This window comes from Cnephaeus nilssonii (assembly GCF_951640355.1).
Source record: "Cnephaeus nilssonii genome assembly, chromosome: 16".
NCBI lineage: Eukaryota > Metazoa > Chordata > Mammalia > Chiroptera > Vespertilionidae > Cnephaeus > Cnephaeus nilssonii.
The window spans coordinates 47607380-47630067 of NC_137087.1; the positions used below are offsets into that span (position 1 = coordinate 47607380).

At 40.3% G+C, this 22688-nt stretch overlaps 1 protein-coding gene across 1 annotated transcript in view; it reads left to right on the forward strand.

The window, feature by feature from the left end:
- Positions 1-22688, forward strand: part of SORCS3 (sortilin related VPS10 domain containing receptor 3) — a gene marked incomplete at its 5' end in the record, with an annotated part of 521132 nt that overhangs the window by 458174 nt on the left and 40270 nt on the right. Inside the window, 2 exons of the mRNA XM_079794297.1 lie at positions 13238-13355; positions 14320-14453. Of these exons, the coding sequence (XP_079650423.1) occupies positions 13238-13355; positions 14320-14453 (252 nt within the window). The remainder of the gene's footprint in view (positions 1-13237; positions 13356-14319; positions 14454-22688) is intronic.

The following is a 22688-nucleotide window of genomic DNA, read 5'->3' on the forward strand; positions in this document are numbered from 1 at the left end:
CATAGACAAGTGTCACCTCTTTCAGGAAGCCCTCCACTATTCATCCAGCTCCTCCTCGTTTACTTTTATTGAACTCTTATCTTATGCCTCAGGGTTTGGCTCACAGCTATATTTAATTTGCTTTTTTTTTATATTGAGGCAAACTTTGCAAAGTCAGAAACATCTGGCAACGTTGAGCACAAATGCCCATCATCCACCAGCCTGCTAGAGCTGCATGGTAGCTGCCCACTTGGGATCAGATGTGCTGTTTCTTGCCCCACCTCTTACCCGATGTGCATGCATCTCACTCACTGTCCATTTAAGTTGTCCTCCTGGCTCCTGTAAGATTTTGAATGTGTGATACTTAATATAAATTCGACATCCACACTTTTATACATTTGCGTTTCTTACAGTTCCTCTGAAGGTTTTAAAAATACAGTTAAGTACAAAGAATAATGTCACAAGCATCTTTGTACCAACTACCTAGAATGAATAAATATTAGCACACTGTCACTTGGGCTTCAGATTTTTAGGAGAAATAAGCAGGGCATCCCAGGTAGAGTTAGTCCTCTAGGGACTGCCCATTTCTAGACCTTTTATCCTTACATCCTACATAAATCAATGGGTGCCATGAATTCGAGGTATATTCTTCTAATACATGTGTGGATACATTTCATGCATATCTACTTATTCATAGAAATATACGTGACATTGCTGTGAGTGTCTTATAAATGTATAATGTAGCTAAATGCTATCATTCTCCTGCATGCTTCTGTCACTCAATATTATTGATCTTGGGGTATATCCATCTGGTCCAGATATTGTCAATGCCACATGGAATTCTGTCATGAAACGAATATGCACAATTTATTTCCCATTCTCCTATCAATGGTTTGGCATTACTACAAACAGTATTGTCCTATCTTTGTACAAGAACCTCCAGGAATATAAGTTCTCTGAGCTACATACCTACAAGTGGAATTGCTGGGGATTTGGGGATTTGGGATTTTGGAGTTTCCTAATTGTTTTGCATATTGGTCATCTTTGCAGTTAGAGCATGAGGTCTGATTTAGTCTGTAAGGATTCCCCAAGTGCAACTGTCTTAATCCCTCATCTCCCACAGCATGGGATGTGAGGCTGTGCATAAGGGATGCTCAGCAGACACATGTTGAGTGAGTGATGCTATTGGACTGGACTGCAACTATTTAAAGGGAAGGGATGCATTTTACACTTTTCCTGATGTGTTTAGCTCTTGGTTCGGGATTTGACACAAAGTAGGAGACTGAGCAATATAATGAGGTAGGAAAACCAGGTGTCCTTCCTGTGGCTACTCTCTCAGAGTTCTTTTAACTGATTTCCTCCTCTCCTAAATGCCACCCTGAATATCCATTTTGCCCTCTTGTTTCTATCTCTTAGGGTCTCCTTTATCACCCAACTCATCTCTCACAGGTTCACAGACCACAGTTTCTAACCCTCTGTTATGGACTTGAAGCTTTCAAACCCATTCGCAGAGCTTATTAAGTTTGTAGAAAAGAATCAAAGTTGTTCAGGCGTAGGATGATTTATTTAATTTTTAAAAGTCAGCTTTCTTTCTCTCGCCTGTTCAGTTCCAATGCCTTTCAGTCCCCTCTCCTCCTCTTCTCCGGTGCCTTTTCCTCCCTGCCTCATTCCACCATCTCACCGATCATCATATCATGTAACTAACACAGGCTCTGCTTGCAGGGTTCCTTGCTATTGATCCCCTGCCTCTTTCTATTAAGGTCTAGCTCATGTCTCACTTTGGCTCAATGCAGTTCCCCTCTAGCTGCTGACCTCCTTTACCACTAAGCCCATCTGCACCCTAATGGGAAAACAATCGGACGGCATGGATGCACACCAGTAGCCAGGAATGTGGCCTGGATTTCTGGAGACCTACAACTGCTGGCCGCTGATGGCTAACCTTTGAATTAACATCTGTCCTCAGCAGCTTCTTCCGTGGGAGCAGAAAGGAGGGCTTATGGAAGGAAGAGGCAAGAGGAGGCGTGGGAAGCCTTTCTGAGAGAACTGGACTTTCAAAGAAATGTTTTAAAAAGGACTCAGGGGTCCACCTCTCAAGTTCCTCCTCTCAAAAACATTATTCTATCTTTATTCAACAGTATGTATTGAGTGTCTGCTACAAGGTAGGCACGATCCTAAGTGTACTAAGAGCAGAACTCTGGCACGAACAAGATCTCTGCTGATGGGATGTTTATGTTATAAAGCCTCTTCCTCTTCTTATAGGAGGAATATCAGTTTTGTATGAGGCTCATTTCAGTTCTAGTGTGCATGACATCTGCTCTATAATCCAGCTCTGAGGCTTTTAAAAAAATATACTTTTATTGATTTCAGAGAGGAAGGAAGAGGGAGAGAGAGATAGAAACATCAATGATGAGAGAGAATCATTAATCAACTTCCTTCTGCACGCCCCCTACTGGGGATAAAGCCCACAACCCAGGAATATGCCCTTGACCGAAACTGAACCCAGGGCCCATCAGTCCACAGGCTGACTCTCTGTCCACTGAGCCAAACAGGGAAGATACTACCATAAACCTCAGAGTTTCTCTAAGTTCCAAAGATTCGAACCCTGGCTGTAGCTTCAGATTGTTGTTTGCCTTGTCTGAGAAAGAACAGTGCTTTCAATGAATAGAAGGGAATATCACAGAATATTATAAGTGGTTACCTCCAAGGGGTTTTCAATTTTCTCATGTATAGATTTTTTAAGTTTTCAAAATTTTTATAATGAGAATGCATTTTTTATAATGAGAAAAGAGAAACCATTTATCAAAATGTACACATGAAAAAAAAAAGTATCACCCAGTTAATGAAATAGAGGGACTGCGTCCCAGGGGGTGATTGTGTGGGTCACACTTACATACTTTGAGGTTGTCACCTAAAGGAAAGGAGAGTCTTGCCTACCCACCATCCCTTCCCGAGCTCCGAGTGAATTAATACTAAATCACCGCGAATAAATGGGCTACTGGAACCCAATCCAAGAATGGAAAATGGACACAAGTCCCACTCAAAGAATAAAAATTAAGAAAATTGCTAGGTAGCGGCTTCTGATGAAGCAGTGCTCTAACTAATTTCTTCAAGGTCATCTGGTTAATTTATGCCGCATTTAGAAGTTATTGTGTATTTTAAAAATTAATGAAAGATTTAATTATAGCAAGGTTGCCCATGACCTTTTGTGGAATGACTTCATCATAAATCTGCAGGCATTTCAGAACTGTTTTCTGGGTTTCTAATAATTTGCTCTCAAATTAATGACATGCAGCCCGTGAAAGGAGTTGAGGCTGAGGGAAAGGATTGAGTTGAGACATGCCGTTTCCTAGCAATGGCTAATTCTGAGTCCTGAATGGAGGTGGTGTAGAAGATGGTGTGTGACTCACCGGAATCCACAGCAGATTTAACTGTTTACTTAGAGGAATGAGAAATAAATCCGGTGTGTCAATGGAGGAGATTGCATGTGGCCAGACCAAGTGATTGCAGAGCATTTGATTCGGGGCACATTTATCTACATGCCAATATGGAGGTAACATCTGGACCAATGGGAGAATTCATTTTCTGCCCTGACACTCGCAGGGGTTCTCCCTCATTCATAAATTGAAGGTCTTGCTTGCCCTCCAGCTTGCTGGCCACCAGGAAAGCCCAGCTTAGACTCCATCATCCTCGTATATATATGGGCGCAATGAGAACAGCTAAGCTGTCCCTGGGGGTGGGGAGTGGGGTGCAGGATCATTTCTCCAGGGACCAGGATACGTCATCGTCTATGTTATTCTGATAATTCATCTGATCCTATAGAGTCAGGGAGGAAGGAAAAGAACTGAGGAGGAAGAATGATCATGGAGGGCATAACAGAGAAGTTAGCATTTAAAAATTGAAATTAAAAAGAATAAATCAAGAATATAGAATTACCTCAAAACCTATAGTGTTGTGGTTACATAATACAAAAACCTATAAACAAAACACAAGGAGAAAATGGAAGATTTGCATTATCTTAGGGAAATACTCTGATAACCTTTAAAGTCTAGAGAACTAGACTTTCATGGGAATATTTTAAAAAGGACTCAGGGGAATACTAATAGAACAAGCAGTTGAAAAGTAGTATGATTTTTGGATTTGAATACTATTAGCAAGCTTTACTTAGAAGGCTTTTATATAAACTTCATCATCAGGGAGGGCAATAAGGGGAAGGGATAGGTCCTGAGGCAGGTCCATCACAATACAACATTATCCTAGTTGAATTCATTCAGATGTCCCCACACAAGTCAGTCTGCAGGGAAACCCTCCTGTTTTACTGTCTAGGCACTTTTTTTTATCTTATTTGGCACATTTCTAGTGGCTTCCTAGTAATGAATCCTCTCCTTTTTCTCTCTGAGAGATGTGGTCAACCACTGTCTCCTTGAAACTCATCTCAGCTTTGATACCTATTTGATAAAAGTTGGTATAATTAGAGATGGAAAAAAGAACCAGATTACTATGCAGAAGAGAATCAGCTGACCCAGAATTGCTCTCTGGTAAAGAGAAAAAACATCTTTACAGAGCCTACTCCTATAATTACATTTAGTGTGGCATTGTTTCCACCTAAATTATAGCAATTATATACTAAGATCCCTTTTGAAATCATTTAATTAATGAGTAGGTAACCCTCTGTGTGTGTGGAATTCTAATGAAATCTTTTATTTTTACAAACCAGCTTCCTCCCTCAAATTAATTACTCCCCTCCCCACAAGGCTAACTGAGGTCTGGATGGTGGACTAAGGAAGCTGTATTATTTAGAGTCCCAGCAAATCACAGTTGTTTGTGGAAAGCCTAGCACAATCTAAGATAACCAGGAAAAGTGAAGATGCTGCTATTTTCTCCCTGATATTGTTTTTGTCCTTCTGAACCCCAAAGGACACACAGCTAGGCCACATTCTATGGCCCAGAAATAAGGGCAGATAAAGCTATTACCCCAATTTTGGAAGAAGTAAATGATTTGATAGATTAATTCCATCCATTAATCAACCCAGAACTATTTATTGAGCATCTGTTATATGAAAGAAGTTCCAGTGGAGACAAAGATGAATGACTCTAGATAAATCCTTTCTGTATGGGGTCACTAGGAGATAGATAGCTTGTACACCTGGAGGTAGACATAGCAATTGAAAGAAAATAAACTCTTGAAAATTGTCTTGAAAGGGCTGTGTTTTGTCTAGACTATTTCTGCATCCCATCTGTTGAGTATATATGTCACGAATTAAAAATCATCTTCTGTAAGGAAGTTTGAAAGATGAAATTATTTGCTCAAGGTCAGCTAGCTAATTTAGTGGCAGATGAAGAGTAGGAAAATATAAGTCTATATCCTTGCCTAGCACTCTTGCTATCATGCCCAGACAATCTGTATGTTAAAAGTTAAACAACAGCACATAGGTCCAAGATGATACTCTGTGGCCAGGTTCACACTAGCACTGGATGAGTTAAGAGAGAGAGAGAGAGGGAGAGAGAGAGAGAGAGAGAGAGAGAGAGACTGACTCTGAGACTCTTAGGTTTATAGAGTACAAGAAGATGAATCTTCAGTAGAGCCAAAATATCTCATGAAAAAAAATCTAGGTTGCAAGGTAAAAAGAAAAAGAAAACCAGAAATAATAAATTTTAATTGATTTTTTCTAAAAATCAATATAGTGAGAAATGGCTTAGAGAATTCATTTATTTTGTCCTGTGATTGGGAGAAACTTCTTCAGGGACAAAAAAGGGTAGGCTACCTGTTTACAGACTGTCATCTCTATTTATGTATGAGGTATGTGCTTTCTCCACTGTTCTAGATGTCACACACACACACACACACACACTTGCACATGCGCAACAAAGAAATCCCTGAGTTTGAAGTTAGTGTGTTGCAAAAAGCATTTAGAACCAAACTTATTGAAAGCCCTAGCTGAGCAGGGCCTTGGGTTGAGTCCATGGAGTTTCCAATAATAAGAATGATGGTGATGGTAATGAACATTTGTTGTCCATTGAGATTCTCAAGATTTTCTCATACATTATTTCACATTATACAGATTTGATTATGTTGGCAAAATTACAGAGGTGGGCCCTGGCCTGGTGGCTCAGTTGGTTGGAATGTCAACCTGTAGACCAAATGGTTGCAGATTTGATCCCCAGTTGGGGCATGTACAGGAGGCAACCAATTGATGCTTCTCTCTCACATCGATGTTTCTCTCCCTCTGTCTCTCTCTAAAATCAATTTTAAAAACATATCCTTGGGTAAGGATAAAAAAAAATACAGGGGTGGGCAAAAGTATGTTTACATAATACAATAATTAATGAATAATAATGTAAAAATAAATTGTGTGTTCCTTCTACTCACAACTGTAAATCGACTTTTGCCTACCTGTATACTTACACATTGAGATAAGAAGAGGGACTAGGAATGCATTTCTGAAGGAAGAGTTCAAAATTGTGTGTAGGTTTGCTTGGTTTTGTTTGTTTTGTAACTGCAAGGAAATGGGACTATGGATGAAAGTGGATTTGACTATGTTAGGAATTGCCTTGTTCCATGGATGATCAATAATAATCAGTTAGCCACTTTTGGTCAAGCAACTACTATTGAAAGGATCTAGGAAGTACAAAGAAATACAAAAATCTTTCTCAGCCTTAGGAGCTTTCTAATTGGTTGACAAAAATTTGACTAATGAAACAAGAACATTAAGAAATCACTGCCCAGCAAGTGTGATTCAGTAGATTGAGCATCATCTCATGTTCCAATAGGTCACCCATTTGATTCCTGGTCAGGGCACATGCCTGAGTTGTGGGCTCAATCCACATTAGGGGGGAGCAGTATTTCCCAAAGGGTTGTTCTGGCACCAGCAATATCAGCATTACCTGGGGACTTAGAATTATGAATAATCAGGCACCTAAAATGCTATTCTGAAAATCTGAGGGATGGTAAAACTTAAATTTCACAAACCTTCTAGGTGATTCTCATGCAGACAGTGGGGAACCTCTAGGCTAGAGATAACACGAGCATTTGTGCTTCTGAGGAAATAGATCTCAGTGTTGTCAGAACAGTCACAGAAGACTTTCTGAAAGAGATAGCACCTAACTTGGGGATCACATTATCCTATTAGAGACTAGAGGCTTGGTGTACAAAATTCATGCATGTTGTGTGTGTCCCTCAGCCCAGCCTGCACCCTCTCCAATCTGGGACACCTCGAGGGATTCCGATTGCCAGGTAGGATCGGGCCTAAATAGGCATTGGAAATCCCTCTCACAATCCAGGACTGCTGAGGGACTAGGGATGCATTTCTGAATGCATGCCTGCTGTCCTGATTGACCCTAACCACTTCTGCCTGCCAGCCTGATCACCCCCTAACCACTCCCCTGACAGCTTGATTGATGCCTAACTTCTCCCCTGCCAGCCTATTTGCCCCTACCTACCCTCCCTTGCAGGCCTGGTCACCCCTAACTTCCCTCCCCTGCAGGCCTGGTCACCCCTAACTGCCCTGCCCTGCAGGCCTGGTACCCCCCAACTGCCCTTCCCTGCAGGCCTGGTCACCCCCAATTTCCCTCCACTGCCGGCCTGGTCACCCCTAACTGCCCTCCCCTGCTGGCCTTATCGCCCACAACTGCCCTCCCTTGCAGACCTGGTCCCTCCCAACTGCCCTCCCCTGCTGGCCATCTTGTGGTGGCCATCTTGTGTCCACATGGGTCAGTCATCTTTGACCACATGGGAGCAGCCATCTTGTGTGTTGGAGTGATGGTCAATTTGCATATAATTCTTTTATTAGATAGGAGGATTAGATAGGATAGAGGCCTGGTGCATGGGTGGGGGCCAGCTGGTTTGCCCTAAAGGGTGTCCCAGATCAGGGTGAGGGTTCCCTTGGGGTGTGGGGTGGCCTGGGTGAGGGGTCTGTGGTGGTTTGCAGGCTGGCCACGCCCCCCAGCGACCCAAGCAGAGGCCCTGGTATCTGGGATTTATTTATCTTCTATAATTAAAACTTTGTAGCCTTAAGCAGAGGCCAAGGCAGACCAGGGCAGGCAGAAAGCTTGGCTTCCTCCATTGCCAGGGAAACCCAAGCCTCCTGCTCTCTTTGTGGCTGCAGCCATCTTTGTGGGGTTAATTTGCATACTCGCTCCTGATTGGTTGTTGGGCGTGGCTTGTTGGGTGCAGTGGAGGTACGGTCAATTTGCATATTACTCTTTTATTAGATAGGATATCCCATGTCTTTGGTTTCTTTGCCCTGCACATTTTTTTGGTTTTCATATTCATTTGATGTGAGCCACCTCCGCAAGGGTATTACAAGTGGGGTGAGTTCCACTAACTTTACAGGAACATTTTCATAGGATGAGAAACTTTTATATGGGAATTTTTTTTTTTAATTAGAAAATGGGCTTTCTCTTTTCCTAATCCAGAATTAAGTGGACCTTGTCGATATTTATCACCCCAAAGTGATAGACAAGGGTTCCTATGATGGTCATCGTAATTTCTTTGCCGAGTGCTCACTTCCACAGATCCTGGCATGAATTTCAACTTCTGTTCTCAGGATAGTTATGAAAAGGAATGAGAAATGTTTGACTTTAAATTAGTCCTTATTTTATCTCCTGCTTAGTTTGCTATGTTTGTCATTTTCTCAGCTTCCATGACCTCTAATCAGAAGAGAAATGGATAGAGACAGTATTGAGCAGAGTTAGGGAAGCCAGATCTATGCAAAAGAGAGACCCTGTGTCAGAGTCACTTATGCCCCACAGGAGGGGCCCCATAATAAACTTTTTCTTTCAAGAACTAATAATGGGTGGAAATAGGGAAAGTACATTAATGTCTGAAAGTTGCTAAGGGTTTTTATCCCACTGATCTTAGTTGGGTCCAATGAGAAAATGAACAAAACTGATAGACCTAACATCAAATGTTTAACATTTTTCATCTGGCATGTTGCAGAGACCACATGGCAAGGAGATTAGCATACTCCTAAGTGAAAATATTAGTGTGTCAATTTATAGTTTGGGGAAGGACCTGGGATGCACAATGTAAGAAAATCTGGGATAGAAGCCAAAGAAATATAGATGAAAATAATGCACCTGCCAAGATAACAGAAGAGAAGAACCTGCATTAGTCCACAAGTCCTGACTGGGGACCGATTTCTGTGTTCAGTCCTGAAATGAGCACTCTGAGATCATAAACAGATCATGAACATCCTTAGAGGCTCAGGGGGGTCAATTAGGCTATGCACCTGAATGATGCTTATATTCTCTGCAACAAGAGCTCTGGGAGATGGTTAAGCCTGAACTTGAAGTTCTAAGCTTACTAATGCTTGAGCATTCCTTTCCTCTCTGGACTAACTTTATCTATTAGAAAGATTTGTCATATTTTTTTAAACTTTTACCCTTTCATGTTTTGTTATTTTTTAATACTAAAGAGATCTCCCTAGAATGGCTACTTATTGGACTTCTCACTCCTACCCCTTCCTCAGTTATCTCCAGATAAACCAGCCATAGTTTTTATATCACTTCTAGATAGATAGATAGATAGATAGATAGATAGATAGATAGATAGATGATAGATGAAAAGTGGTCTCAAATTATATAGCCATCAGTATTAATTTCTTGAGGTTTCTGTAACAAATTTCCATAAATTGTGTGGATAAAAGAATGGCAATATATTCTCTCACAATTCCGGAGGCCAGAGTCCAAGGTTAAATTGACAGCAGGGCTGCACTCACTCTAGTGTACTAGGGTTCATTTGTTCTATGCTATTACATTTTCTGTTGGCTCCAGCTGTTTCTTGACTTGTGACCTCAGAAATCTAATCTTCGCCTTTGTCTAAACATGGCCTTCTCCTCTCTCCATGTATCTCTTCTTTGTATATTTTTAATAAAATTTATTGGGGTGACATTGGCTAATAAGATTATAAAGTTTCAAGTATACAGTCTATAATATATCATCTGTATATCACACTGTGTGTTCACTTCCTTCACCATATATTTGATCCCCTTTGCCCTTTACTAATTCATTCCCACCTCCCTTTCCCTCTGGTAATCACGATACTGTTGTCCGTGTCTATGAGTTTTGTTTGTTCATTTATTGCTTTCAGTTTTATATGTGAGTGAAATCATATGGCTTTTGACTTTTTCCAACCTGACTTATTTTGCTTAGCATGATATTCTTAAGATCCATCTAAGTTGTTGCAAATGACAGTATTTCATCTTTTCTTATGGCTGAGTAGTATTGCATATTATGTATGTACCTCATCTTCTTTATCCAATTAACTGTTGAGGGACACTTTGTTTTCATGTCTCAGCCACAGTGCATAATGCTACAATGAATATATATATATATCTTTACAAATAAATTTTTCAAGTATTTTAGGTAGATACCCAGAAGAGGGGTTGCTGGGTCATATTGGACTTCAGGCTAATCCTGATAATCCAGGATAAATTCAACTGGAGATCTTTAACTTGTAAATCAAAGACCTTTTTCCAATAAGGTCTCATTCAAGGTTACAGTTCAGATCTCTTAGGGAGCCACTATTCATTTCAGTACACAATCTTGATCACTCTCCTTTTCAGTGGTTCTTAAACATTGGGAAGAACCGTGAATCCCTTTGAAAATCTGATAAAATATATGTACTTTCTATATAAACACATATGCCAATGAACACATATTTTTACTTAATATTTCAAGAGATTCAAACTCCACTATTATCACCAAAGTTTATAAGTTTACTGCACATTGAGGTATGTAGTTTAGATCATTCTTGAATGATGACATCTAAAACTAACTACAAATTTTCTCTGTGATCTAGTGTAATGTAGCATAGACCAGGATATTTCCACTTTTGCTCTAGATAATATACATAATTTTGTATTAATTAATGCATTCTCAGGTCACCTTAAATATTTTGGTCTCTCTGAAGTGTGTACTTATATTAATCTCATTATATATGAAAACTCTTAAGCTTTCATTATTATTATTATTGTTATTATTTTTTAAGCTGAGTTTCACTGAGCCCCATTTCGTCTATATAATACTTATGTAGTTGACAAAGGGAAGACTTGACATTTCATCCTGTTGTGTCACATACTATTAAATTCAGCCTGTCTCTCATTCTGTCAAGACCTTTTTGGGTTCTGATTCTGCCATCAAGTATATTGACTGTTTCTTCCAGCTTTGTGTCATCAGAAAATGTGATTTCCAATGATGACCATTATTTTCATGTCTTCAAGTCATTAATAAAAATGAAGAACAAGAAAGAGCAGATAGCAGAACCTTGCAGCTGACTACTCACACCCTTCCTCATGGTTGATTTTAATGCCTTAATTAGGTACTGTTCAGCCACATAATTTTACTAGCACCTGGCTCATAGTTTTTCATCTTTTTTTTTTTCAAGAGTTCTGTGGTAGACCATGTCAGGTGCCTTGCTGATAGGTAAATCATACGCCTCATATTTCCCTCTTCTGTCTGTCTAGAAATCCTTTCATAGGAAGGGATGGAATTAATCTGACACGATGTAGTTTATGATCCATGAAATAACTGTAAACTATTTGGAGTAGGCAGAATGTTTGATTTAACATCACTGATAACCTGCTACTCAGAGTACTCCAATCAGGGATGACTTACAGGAGAGGTGGCATTTGAATATGGCAGGAATGGATAGGCTGGATAGAGAGGGAAGAGACATTCATCAAAGTCTCCTCCCACTGTTGTCTTTTTTCCAATGAGCTTTCAACTTAACTCTCCTCTCTTCAAACAAGTACACACTTTTGATGAGTTAACTGTTTTGTTAAAATTTAGAATGGACTGACTCATGATCTCTCCATGAAATGAATGAGAGCTAATAAGGTGAAAATACCTTAGTTGAGACTTGACATGAATGTATTGGATTCGAAGACCACTGAATACAGCAAGAATCTAAGAGAACCGAGAGAACCAGGGAAGATACTTCAATTAAGTTTGCTCTGCTCCACACAATATGGGCCACACAACCCAGGATATTTAGCCCCATGGCTTCCATTGCCCAGGGCTGAGCTAAGACTCATACAAAGACCATACAGTTTTACTAAAGGAGAGACCCTCAGTCTCCCCATCTAAGTCTGTTTAATTTTTTTTTAGACAAAGCTCTAAAACTTTTATTTAATATTGAACCATTAGAACATTAAAAGTCATTTCTTAAAGTGTATTTTAAATTGTATGATCTAAATTGTATGATCTAAATAGCAATTCTATTTCTTTCCCTATTTTACAATCTCAATCAGCTCCTACCCTTCCCAAAGCATTCTTGTGTTTCAGGTGACAGAAGTAAATGCCCCTTGAGGAGAGTTAGTCTCTCAGTGTCACTATCAGAATACCTGAACTTGGGGAGATAAAAATCCAGGGCTGGGAGCATGAGTAAGTCTTAATGAAATGGAAGCCATCCAATTCCTTGAAAGATTTCAGTTGATTTAAGTTCCTGGCATATTGGTCTCCCCTTTACATCACTGTGATGGATGTCTTGCATTGTAATTACAAGATATGCCACCTGAGTGGAGTATGGATGATCAATCTATTTTTCTAGAAATGATTGATTATTCATATTTATAGGGCTATCAACTGCTGAGCTTTGAAAAGGTCAGTATGGATTATCTACGCATATGGTGTACTATTTTACTATACATAAATATGAGTTTCTTTTATGACACTCCTGTGATTTTTCAAAGAAGGGGGGAGGAGGGTAGTATTCACATAAATTAAGCAATGGGAATTTCAAATACATATTCTTACACTCAGTTGAAATTTTGGAATTGGCAGGGTCATACTTTTGATTAGCTAACCCACCTCCCACCCAGCATACACAGACATAATCTACTTTACAGATGAGGAAACAGTCCTTGGCAGTGGACATCAGTAAAGAAAATAACATTGCTTGGAATTAAAGACATACAAGGCTGAATGTGAAAATATGACCAACAGTTCTATCTTGGTGGAGAATTTTGGACTTTGAATTTTTCCTTCTCTGTCCTTTTCTATATTTTAATTCTTTACTATAAAGCATAGATATTACTTTTGCAATTAAAAAATGATTGGTTTCTTAAGCCTACTGTGAATGCATTTTGCTGATTTTGTGTATACAGTAGACTTCTACTCAATGGTCTTCAAAAAACATACTTTGAAAGAACCAGTGAAATCTAGTCTGCAATTCAGTCTTCTATCCCCCCAATCTTTGTGCATTAGTGACTGACTTCGAGGCTTTCTCTGTTTGTCTTTCCCATCCCTCCCCTAAACACAGAGTTTTTGGCCACTTCAGCCTTCGCTCTGAGTGGCAGTTGGTGAAAGTGGACTACAAATCTATCTTCAGCCGGCGCTGCACCAAGGAAGACTACCAGACCTGGCACCTGCTCAATCAGGTACACCAACAGGAAGAAGAGCTACTAAAAGCCCTGTCATTCATATCTGGCCCTTTCTATTTGGAGTGGGGCTTCTGAGGATAATGGTGGATTTAGGGGAAGGGGTGAAGCTCATATATTCAGGTTCAGTAGAGTTAGATGGTATTGGGGACAATTTTGCATTCTGGGATCCTGATCTACTCATTGAAGTCACTGTGATGGGGGGCAGTGATAACCTGGGTTTTTAGCTCTACCCATAGAGAAATAAGCTCAGACAGGTAGGAGACTGACCCTCCGTAGGTTCAATCATTATACCGCCCCGTTGGGGGGAGGAGCATTTCTCAGGCTAGCTTGGAGTAAGGGCCCAAGAGCATTGGGAACAGGACCACTAAGAAAGGGTGAGGGGTGGGAGTGGAGGTCTTACCAATAGCAGAAGTTTATTGATACACAGCATAGTCAGGCATCTGTATTCTCCGGAACCATTGGATCCTTGTAATTTGCACTGACTTCTCCCGTTCTTTTTGCCCTTGACTAGGAATAAAGACTTGGGCAAGGTTGTTTATCATAGAGAGGGATCTTCAGGTCAACTTCAGTTTTACTCTGAAGAGGATGTGAAAAATATGCCAGAAGTAGAATCCTTTCCACTAGAGTTTCTGCTGGAATCTATTGGGCAATTGTGGTGTCAGTGAGGATGGTGGGAGGCTTTGAATTCCCTATGGAGATGGAGGAGAAACAGGATGGAGTAAACATCACTGGCCCAGTTGGGAGGAGGGGTAGTGATAGGCCAGCCTTGCATAGTTTTCCTTTTGTATGATAGTAAAAGAGCAGCCCTTTTATCCTGAAACTCCCAAACCGTTACTGGGAATGAGATTGCTACCGAGTGCCGAAAAGAGAATGAGAAGCCTAATGCTTCCTGTTGAGAAGCTGTTTTACTTCATCTTCTTTGTGTGTTTCTGCCTCTCTCACTATGGACTTTCTTTCTAAGGGGGAACCTTGTGTCATGGGAGAAAGGAAAATATTCAAGAAACGCAAGCCAGGAGCTCAGTGTGCCCTGGGCCGAGACTCCTCGGGGACGGTGGTCTCAGAACCCTGTGTCTGTGCCGACTGGGACTTTGAGTGGTGAGTCCCTTGGCCTCTCAATGCCATTTTCAACAAGATGTTCACTTGTTTGCGGGGAGAGAAGGAAGATGAGTTAGGGGAGGAACTACTGGCCTGTACGCCCATCTACCCCAGTTCCTGGGCCAGATGGGAAGTTTGCATCTCTGGAAGAGGGACAGAAGGAGGCATTTTCACAGAGAAGCATGTCCAAGGGGACTTCTCATCTGCAGGGAGCAGCTGTTTGGAAAGTACCAGAGAGGTTGGGCTGGGCACTGACAGAGTGCAGAGAGCTACCGCCTTGGACAGTAACCTTCAGACAAGTTTGCTCAAATTGCCCTCTTCCGCTTGAACTCTCATCATCATTTCTGTCTTTCCTCCCTCCACTGACAACCCCAAAGGACAATGTGAAACCTAACCTATTAGACTCACACATTTCCAAATGTTTACCTTCAGCTCTGGCCTCCTTCTCCTCTAGCATGCAGACATTTGTGTTCATCCATCTGCTCAACATCCATCTCCCCTTATATTTATATGTGGCCAAAGCAGAACTCTTCCTGAACTATCACTGTTGGGAACAGTTTTTCAATTCATCTTGAATCCCCACCCCAGTCCAGTATTTCCAGCCTCAATAAAGCACACAGACATCCATTCAGTTACTTAAGTCAAAATCCCAGGAGAGCTTGATTTTTCCCTTTGTCTCACCCAAACATCTGCAAGTCCTTGCAAGCCTCTACTTCCAAAATACCTTCTAACTCAAAGCACCTTTACCCGTGTCTTCTGCTGAGTGAATTCTTCAGTCTACTAATTCCTTCTCTGTTTTCATCCATGCACCCTAAACTCTATCCTCCTTGCAGCAAGCATATTATACTTTAAAAACCAAAATCAGATCTTACCACTCCTGTGCTGAGAACAGCTTCTCTTCACCCTTAAAATATAATCCAATGTTTTTCCTTGGCTTGCTTCGTTGTATGTAATTTGGCCTGCTATTATCATTGTGCCTTAATTTTTTACTATTCTTCCCTTGTTTACTGTTTTGTAGTCACACTACCATCTCTTGTACCTGAATTAATCCAGGCTTATTTCTACCAGAAGAAATAGCATGTACATGGATATCTTCCAAATTTCAACATGGTTGGCATCTTTGGGTCACTAATATCTCAGGAAAATTATCATCTCCTCAGAAATGCCTTTTGAAGCCATATGATCTTACCTACACCTGGGCACTCTCTAGAACATCAGCATGATTATTGTCTTCTTAGTATTAATTTCCATTTGGAGTGATCATACTTTGTGATGGCTTTATCTTCCCCAGTAGAATGTAAGTGCCATGAGTGTAGGAGTTTTAGAGTTTCTTCATTGTTGCACCCTCAGTGCCTAGGTGAGTGATATAAGCAGTAAATAGTAGGACCATGTTTCTGAATGCTGTTCATTTTAGGAGTCAAAACCTTCCCATTTCTGGGAATGGGCAAGTATTACTCTGATCCAAGCTGGATGAATTCTTCCTTCACATCACAGTCAAAAGCTAAAGTTCAGTTTAGATGTTTTATTAAGCCATCCCATATTAAAAGACAAAGCTAAGGTCTCAGGTCTGAGCCTATAAACATGGAAGGGGCAAGACAATGACAATTGCACTGGAGCTTTTCTGGTGTTAAATAACAGACCTAAGTTCAATTGGGCGCAGAATGGCTGCCCCTGCACAGCCAGCAGCTTCATCCCTATTTCATCCTATTTCATCCAACCTGTTTCTTAACAGTGATTTGTACTGAAAGCCATAGTTGTTTTCAAGTGTAACTATGGCTGTAACTAGTAACTGTAAGCCAGACAGATGACTTTGACTGCTTCCTACCTTCTCTTCATTCCTGAATGTATGCCTTAGAAAGCTTAAAGGGGAATAAATGGTGATGGAAGGAGACGTGACTTAGGGTGGTGAACACACGATACAATATATAGATGATGTATTATAGATTTGTAAACCTGAAACCAACATAATTTTATTAACCAATGTCACCTTGATACATTTAATAAATAGGAAAAAAAAGAAAGCTTGACTTTAGTAGAATCGTTCAAATGGATTGTGCTAAATGGAATTTACATTTGAATGGCAATGTTTTATCTGTGGCAATTTTGATCCTTTGGAAACAAAATATATTTTCACACTTGGGAAGAATGATTTTCAATTATTAATTACAATTCAGCAAAAAATAGTCATAGCAATGTATACAGTAGGTCACTCCGAATTATTGCACATGACATATTGATGTCAACCTAAATATTTAGAATATGAGTATCAGGCTTCTTTGTGTCCTTCTGCAGGCTGACTCCATGCAGCCTCACTGTCTTTGCATATGCCCTACTTCATTTTCGCCTGTGTCTCTCTGAGCTGTATTAGTCCATCACCCATCGTTGGCAAAACTCACAATTGAGAAAGAGTAAGAATTGTAACATGAATATTTTTTTTTCCTTCAGCAATTACATTAACATTTACTATTCTGAAAAAAAAAATCACAACTCTGGTATTTATAGTTTTTGACCTTAGGAAAAAATATCTTAATCTCTTTGATTTCACCTCCTCAGCTGTAAAGTACAAATACAGAACATGGATCTCATTGGATCCTAGGGAGAAATAAATGAATTAATATACATCATTAATGTGGAAAAGGCATTTATCCTAATGGTGTAGGCATCCATATGGTATCTGTTGCTGCTGCCGCTGTTAATATTGTACCCCAGGGTTAAGTGGTCCCCATGGTATTTTTAACAAGTAAACCAGAGCTTATACATTCAAATAAGCACTATCTTCAAAATTGTACCTTTGGGTGTTATCCATTTATTCCAATATTGGTGACATCACTTAAAATAGTTTTGAACCCTTTTTTGGAACTGTTCTCAGAATGCATCTATAAGTAAAGTAGCAGGTGGCCAGGGGTTGGGGGTGTTCTGTGATTCTCATGTTTGCATTGGTAGAGGGACCACTTGGATCCAACACCCTGTAATGTCAGCATCATTAGTATGACATTTTATGAAGAAAATGAATTATCTGGAATGTAAGTTACTTGACCAAGGTCTTGTAACTAGGAGATAAAGAGCTGGGTTCAAATGCAAGTCTAGCTATATCCCATGCTCTCTCTTCTACATCATGCTATTTCTCAAGAAATCTAGCAAGTCTGCATTATTTTAGATTGATTTCATGTTTCAGAATAAATAGGATCCCCAAGTTTAGTTATTCTAAAATTAAAACTCATCTTCAAATGACCTAGGTTATCTGCTGTTGATGAGGTTCAACATAGAATGTTCCATTAACTCTAAAACAGTTATGAATGAAGTATATTTCATCACTGTTACTGGAATTGTAATAGGTTTATGGTATTCAAGAAGACTTTATAGAATTTGGGGATGGGGGATAGGTAAGGTATTCTATGTTTGTCTTTCTATAGCCAATCATACCTCATATTAAAAAGAAGATAGAAGAACCAGTGTGAGTTAGGAGAAGCAGACACACAAGCCTGGATGCCAAGTGACTGGTCAGAATCTGAGAAAAATAGCAAAGGAATTGCATAGCCTAAAAAGTATTTTTGTACTATTTTTTAGTATGGAATAAACAGTTTGATTTCTGAAATTGCTGTTTTTTATAGTGATTTTTTTGATAATGGGACTGAGTGTTTTAAATTGTCTTTTTGTTTTTAAGTCAACTTCAATAAGCATAGTTATCAGTTAAAAATATAGTTTCTCCATCAAATATAGTTTTTTTTTAATGTTTATATTGGAAAGTAGTTTATAGCAACAGTTTCATAGCCTTGTCACCTTCTCAATGGTCTTTCCTACCAGGAAGTTTTATTAACTAAGGAATCTGAAACTCCTAGCTCAGTTAGGATAAGCAACAGTCAAGCATATTCCACCTAGTTATTTCCCTGAGCCAAATCAGGTCTTAGCCATTCAATTGGTCTAAGCAACTTTCAGGTCTCAGAGAAAGCAGGAAGAGGGTGTAACCTACTTTGTTCAGAAGGTCTGGGGTGTAGACTGGGCAGGGTGATCAAATATCTTGGTAGAAATGTTTAGGAGTGCAACCTAAATGCACAGAGGCAGGGCATTATCCACCTGTATCCCTCCTCTGCTCAAAGAGAGAAGGTTTTAAAGAGTCTCAGAAGTGTTTATTTGTGGGCTACCATTGACTTTCAACCTCCATCCAGAGCAGGGTTTATTCGTGCATGAATTTTGCATGAATAATAATGTTTCTACTTAATAGCCTTATAAATTGCCAGCCTCATGTTTACCACAGAGAGCCACCTCCACTCTGTCACTGGTGAGGAGCCAGGAGCAAATCCTAAGACTTAAATTTGTCAGAGACTAGCATGTAGTCAGAAGAGTAACATAAAGGGCTAGCTCTTAGGGATGAGTTGCCCTCTGAGAGACCCAAATACTCTTGGTCAATGAGAAACCAGTTGGACTGGTTTCACCTAGAAGGTTCTACCTAGAAGGTCATTTTTCCTACTCACTCAGCCAACCATTTACTCAGCAATAACTCTTGCTGAGCACCTACTATGTACCAAGTTCTTTAGATGGATTATGTTGATTTCAACCAACTGCTAGAAGTTGGCTATTACAGGTATTTTATTGATGAAGAAATGGAGACACAGAGAGGTTAAGTAACTTACTAAAAATAATAATGTTATGATTCTAGAGTCCTAAGTTTTAGTATGTTTTATTTTTATTATTTATTTATTTATTTATTGTCACTGAAAAGAACTTTATTTTTTTAAATAATTAATATTTATTTATTTATTTTATATAAATCTTTATTGTTCACATTATTACAGTTGTTTCTCCCATAGCTCCCCTCCACCCGGTTCCCACCCCTCCCTCTGCCCTTACCTCCCTCCCTCACTGTCCTTATCCATAGGTGTATGATTTTTGTCCAGTCTCTTCCCATACCCCCCACACAGACACCCCTTTCCCCCTGAGAATTATCAATCCACTCCCATTCTCTGCCCCTGATTCTATTATATTCACCAGTTTATTCTGTTTCTCAGATTTTTAATTCACTTGAGTTTTAGATTCACTTGTTGATAGATATGTATTTGTTGTTCATAATTTTTATCTTTACTTTTTTCTTCTTTTTCCTTTTTTTAGAGAATACCTTTCAGCTTTTCATACAATACTGTTTTGGTGGTGATGAACTCCTTTAGCTTTTTCTTATCTTTGAAGCTCTTTATCTGCCCTTCAATTCTGAATGATAACTTTGCTGGGTAGAGTAATCTTGGTTGTAGGTTCTTGCTATTCATCACTTTGAATATTTCTTGCCACTCCCGTCTGGCCTGCATAGTTTCTGTTGAGAAATCAGCTGACAGTCGTATGGGTGCTCCCTTGTAGGTAACTTACTGTTTTTCTCTTGCTGCTTGTAAGATTTTCTCTTTGTCTTTTGCCCTTGGCATTTTAATTATGATGTGTCTTGGTGTGGTCCTCTTCGGATTTCTTTTGTTTGGGGTTCTGTGAGCTTCCTGGACTTGTAAGTCTATTTCTTTCACCAAGTGGGGGAAGTTTTCAGTCATTATTTCTTCAAATATGCTTTCAGTGTCTTGCTCTCTCTCTTCTTCTGGCACCCCCATAATTCTGATGTTGGTACGCTTGAATTTGTCCCAGAGGCTTCTTGCACTATCTTCAACTTTCTGTATTCTCTTCTCTTCTTGCTTCTCCAGAGGAGTGTCCTTTGCCTCTTTGTATTCTAAATCTTTGACTTGATTCTTGCATTCCTCTAGTCTGCTGTTGGGTCTCTGTATAATATTTTTTATTTCAGTCAGTGTATGTTTAATTTCTAGTTGGTCCTTTTTCATATCATCGAGGGTCTCGCTCATATCCTCAAAGGTCTCGTTAAATTTATTGGCCTTTTCTAGAAAATTCTTGAAAAACCTTATAACTGTGGTTTTGAACTCTATGTCCAGTCATTTGTTCTCCTCCATTTCTTTCGTTTGTGAGCTGTTTCCTTGTCTCCTCATTTTCTCTGCTTCCCTGAGTTGGTAGGGTAGCTTTGTGTGCTAGGTGTCCTATATGGTTCAATGGGTCAACTTCCCAGTTACCTGAGGTGGACACTCTTGGTGCACCCCTTTGTGGACTGTGGTACAGCCTTGTTGTAGTTAAGTCTTGATTGTTGTTGGTGTCACTGGGAGGTATTGACCTCCAGGCCAATTGATTTTGAGGACCTGCTGTGTCTATAACGGAAGAATTGCTGTACTGGAGACTCGTTTATTGGGCAGGACTTGTTCCAGTAAGGCTTTGGTGCTCACTGAGTCTGCCTCTTGAATGTGTCCCTTATGAGAATAGTTGAAATCTGGTGTCGTCTCACACAGACCACTAGATACACTAGTTACTGGATCGCCAATGGGGTGCAGGTCAGCTACTGTCTGAAGCCACCCAGCAGGAGCTACAGCAAGAACTACAGTTTTCTCCTCTTTGCATGGGATTAGGCGGTTTTGGAGCAGTATGACTGGAGCTGCAGTTTATTTGGTTAAGCTGCCACAGGGCAGGCCATTTATATGCAAAAGCCGCTGTGTAGAGCCTGGGCGGGTTTGTAGAATGTGCGGGGTGGGGTGGGATCTTAGGGTGTCACTAGGCTAGGGCGTGGCAAACAGCGATGGCTGCCAGCCAGCCTTCTCTGCTTTTCCATATTTCCAAGTCCCTGTGTCCCGCGCTCCAGCACAGTAAACACTGATTGCTGGGTGCACCTCTGCAAAAAAGTCACCCTTACTTTCCGACCCGATGGCCCACAGTCCAGCTTCTCCCCGTACACATCTAGGTCCCTCGCGAGTGCCCAGGGACTGGATTTCAGAGTGATTGGGAGCTTGTCTCCCTTGGGGTTGAAAAAAAGCCACGCGCCCAGTCGCCTGCCACCAGCCCAATTCGCATGCCTCCATACCTCAGCTTTTCATCGTTTGTGCTCCTTTCACTTTCCTTATAGTTGTAAAACTTCCACTCAGCCAGCTTTCCCGTGGTTCTGGGTGGTAGATTTTTTGTCTTTTAGTTGTAGTTTTGAAATTGTTGTGCGAGGTGGCAGTTTAGTTGTTTACCTATGCCGCCATCTTGGTTTCTCCTTAGTATGTTTTAGTGTCTATCCTTTTCAGTAGGTTCCAGATCCACAGAGGTAGTTTATAAAATGCTAATATAGAAGATAAAGCAGAAGATATTTGAGGTGTTACAGCATATAAATCAGATGTGTCTGAAATCCATTCAACCTTTAGTGTTCTGCATATAGAGTATAATCAAGCATATTTTTTAATAGATAAGACATTATTGAAAAGTAAAAAAATGTATAAACCAGAGTTGTTGAACTCAAAGAAGGCATAACAGCAAATAATAAACAGCATAGTTAGGTGCTGAATTTTATGGCACAGGTCAGTGTTGCCCAATAGAATAGCCACTAGTCACATGTGTTTATTCATATTAAAGTTAAAGTAAACATTCAGTACTTCACTTGCACTAGCCATATTTCAAGTGCTCCATTGTGACGTGTGGCCATGGCTACCATAGATATAAAGCAGTCCCGTTATTGCAGAAAGTACTAGAAAAGGTCAGAATAGAGAGTTCACTGAGGACTGGAATAATGATGGAAGGCTTCCTGCAGGAGGTGGTGATGGAGCTGTGTAGACTTCCTGCTGAGAAAGTACAAGGAAAATGGGCAGCACTTTAGGGAAACCAGGTATATGAGAGTGTTCTTGATGACTAGAGAAATAAGGGCAGATGAGAGCATGGGATTGAATTAGCAGAAATATGTGAGGCATGATTGTTGGTTTTTTCAAGCAGTTTTTGTAATTATCTTTATGGTTGTATTTAGGCTTATGCCTTAGCTAAATGATAACGATGTTCTTATCCCATTGTTTTTGTTGAGGTTGTTTCTGTTTGTTGACTGTTCACTCTGCGCCTACCAGAAAACCTCTCTCTGCTTAATCCCAAACCCACATGCTGTGTTGTCTCCTAAAATAGGACAGAAGCACCTGTGGGACATTGATCTTGGAATCTCAAGTGCCAAATGGAAAAATTGAGAACCTGGGGGTTCGTGAGGCTAGGAGGGGCTGTGCATGGTGAGAGTAGCACAGCCCCTGAGCTGGGCCAGCAGATGACTTCTTGGCTGGCTCCAAGAGACTGAGAATGTCATTCCTGAGAACCAAGCAGCCCTCTACTGATGATGAAATGGGTGCCCCTGGGATTGTACTAATGCTGAACCAGGGGTCCAGAGTCTCAATTATCACCTCTGTCTGCCATTGTCAG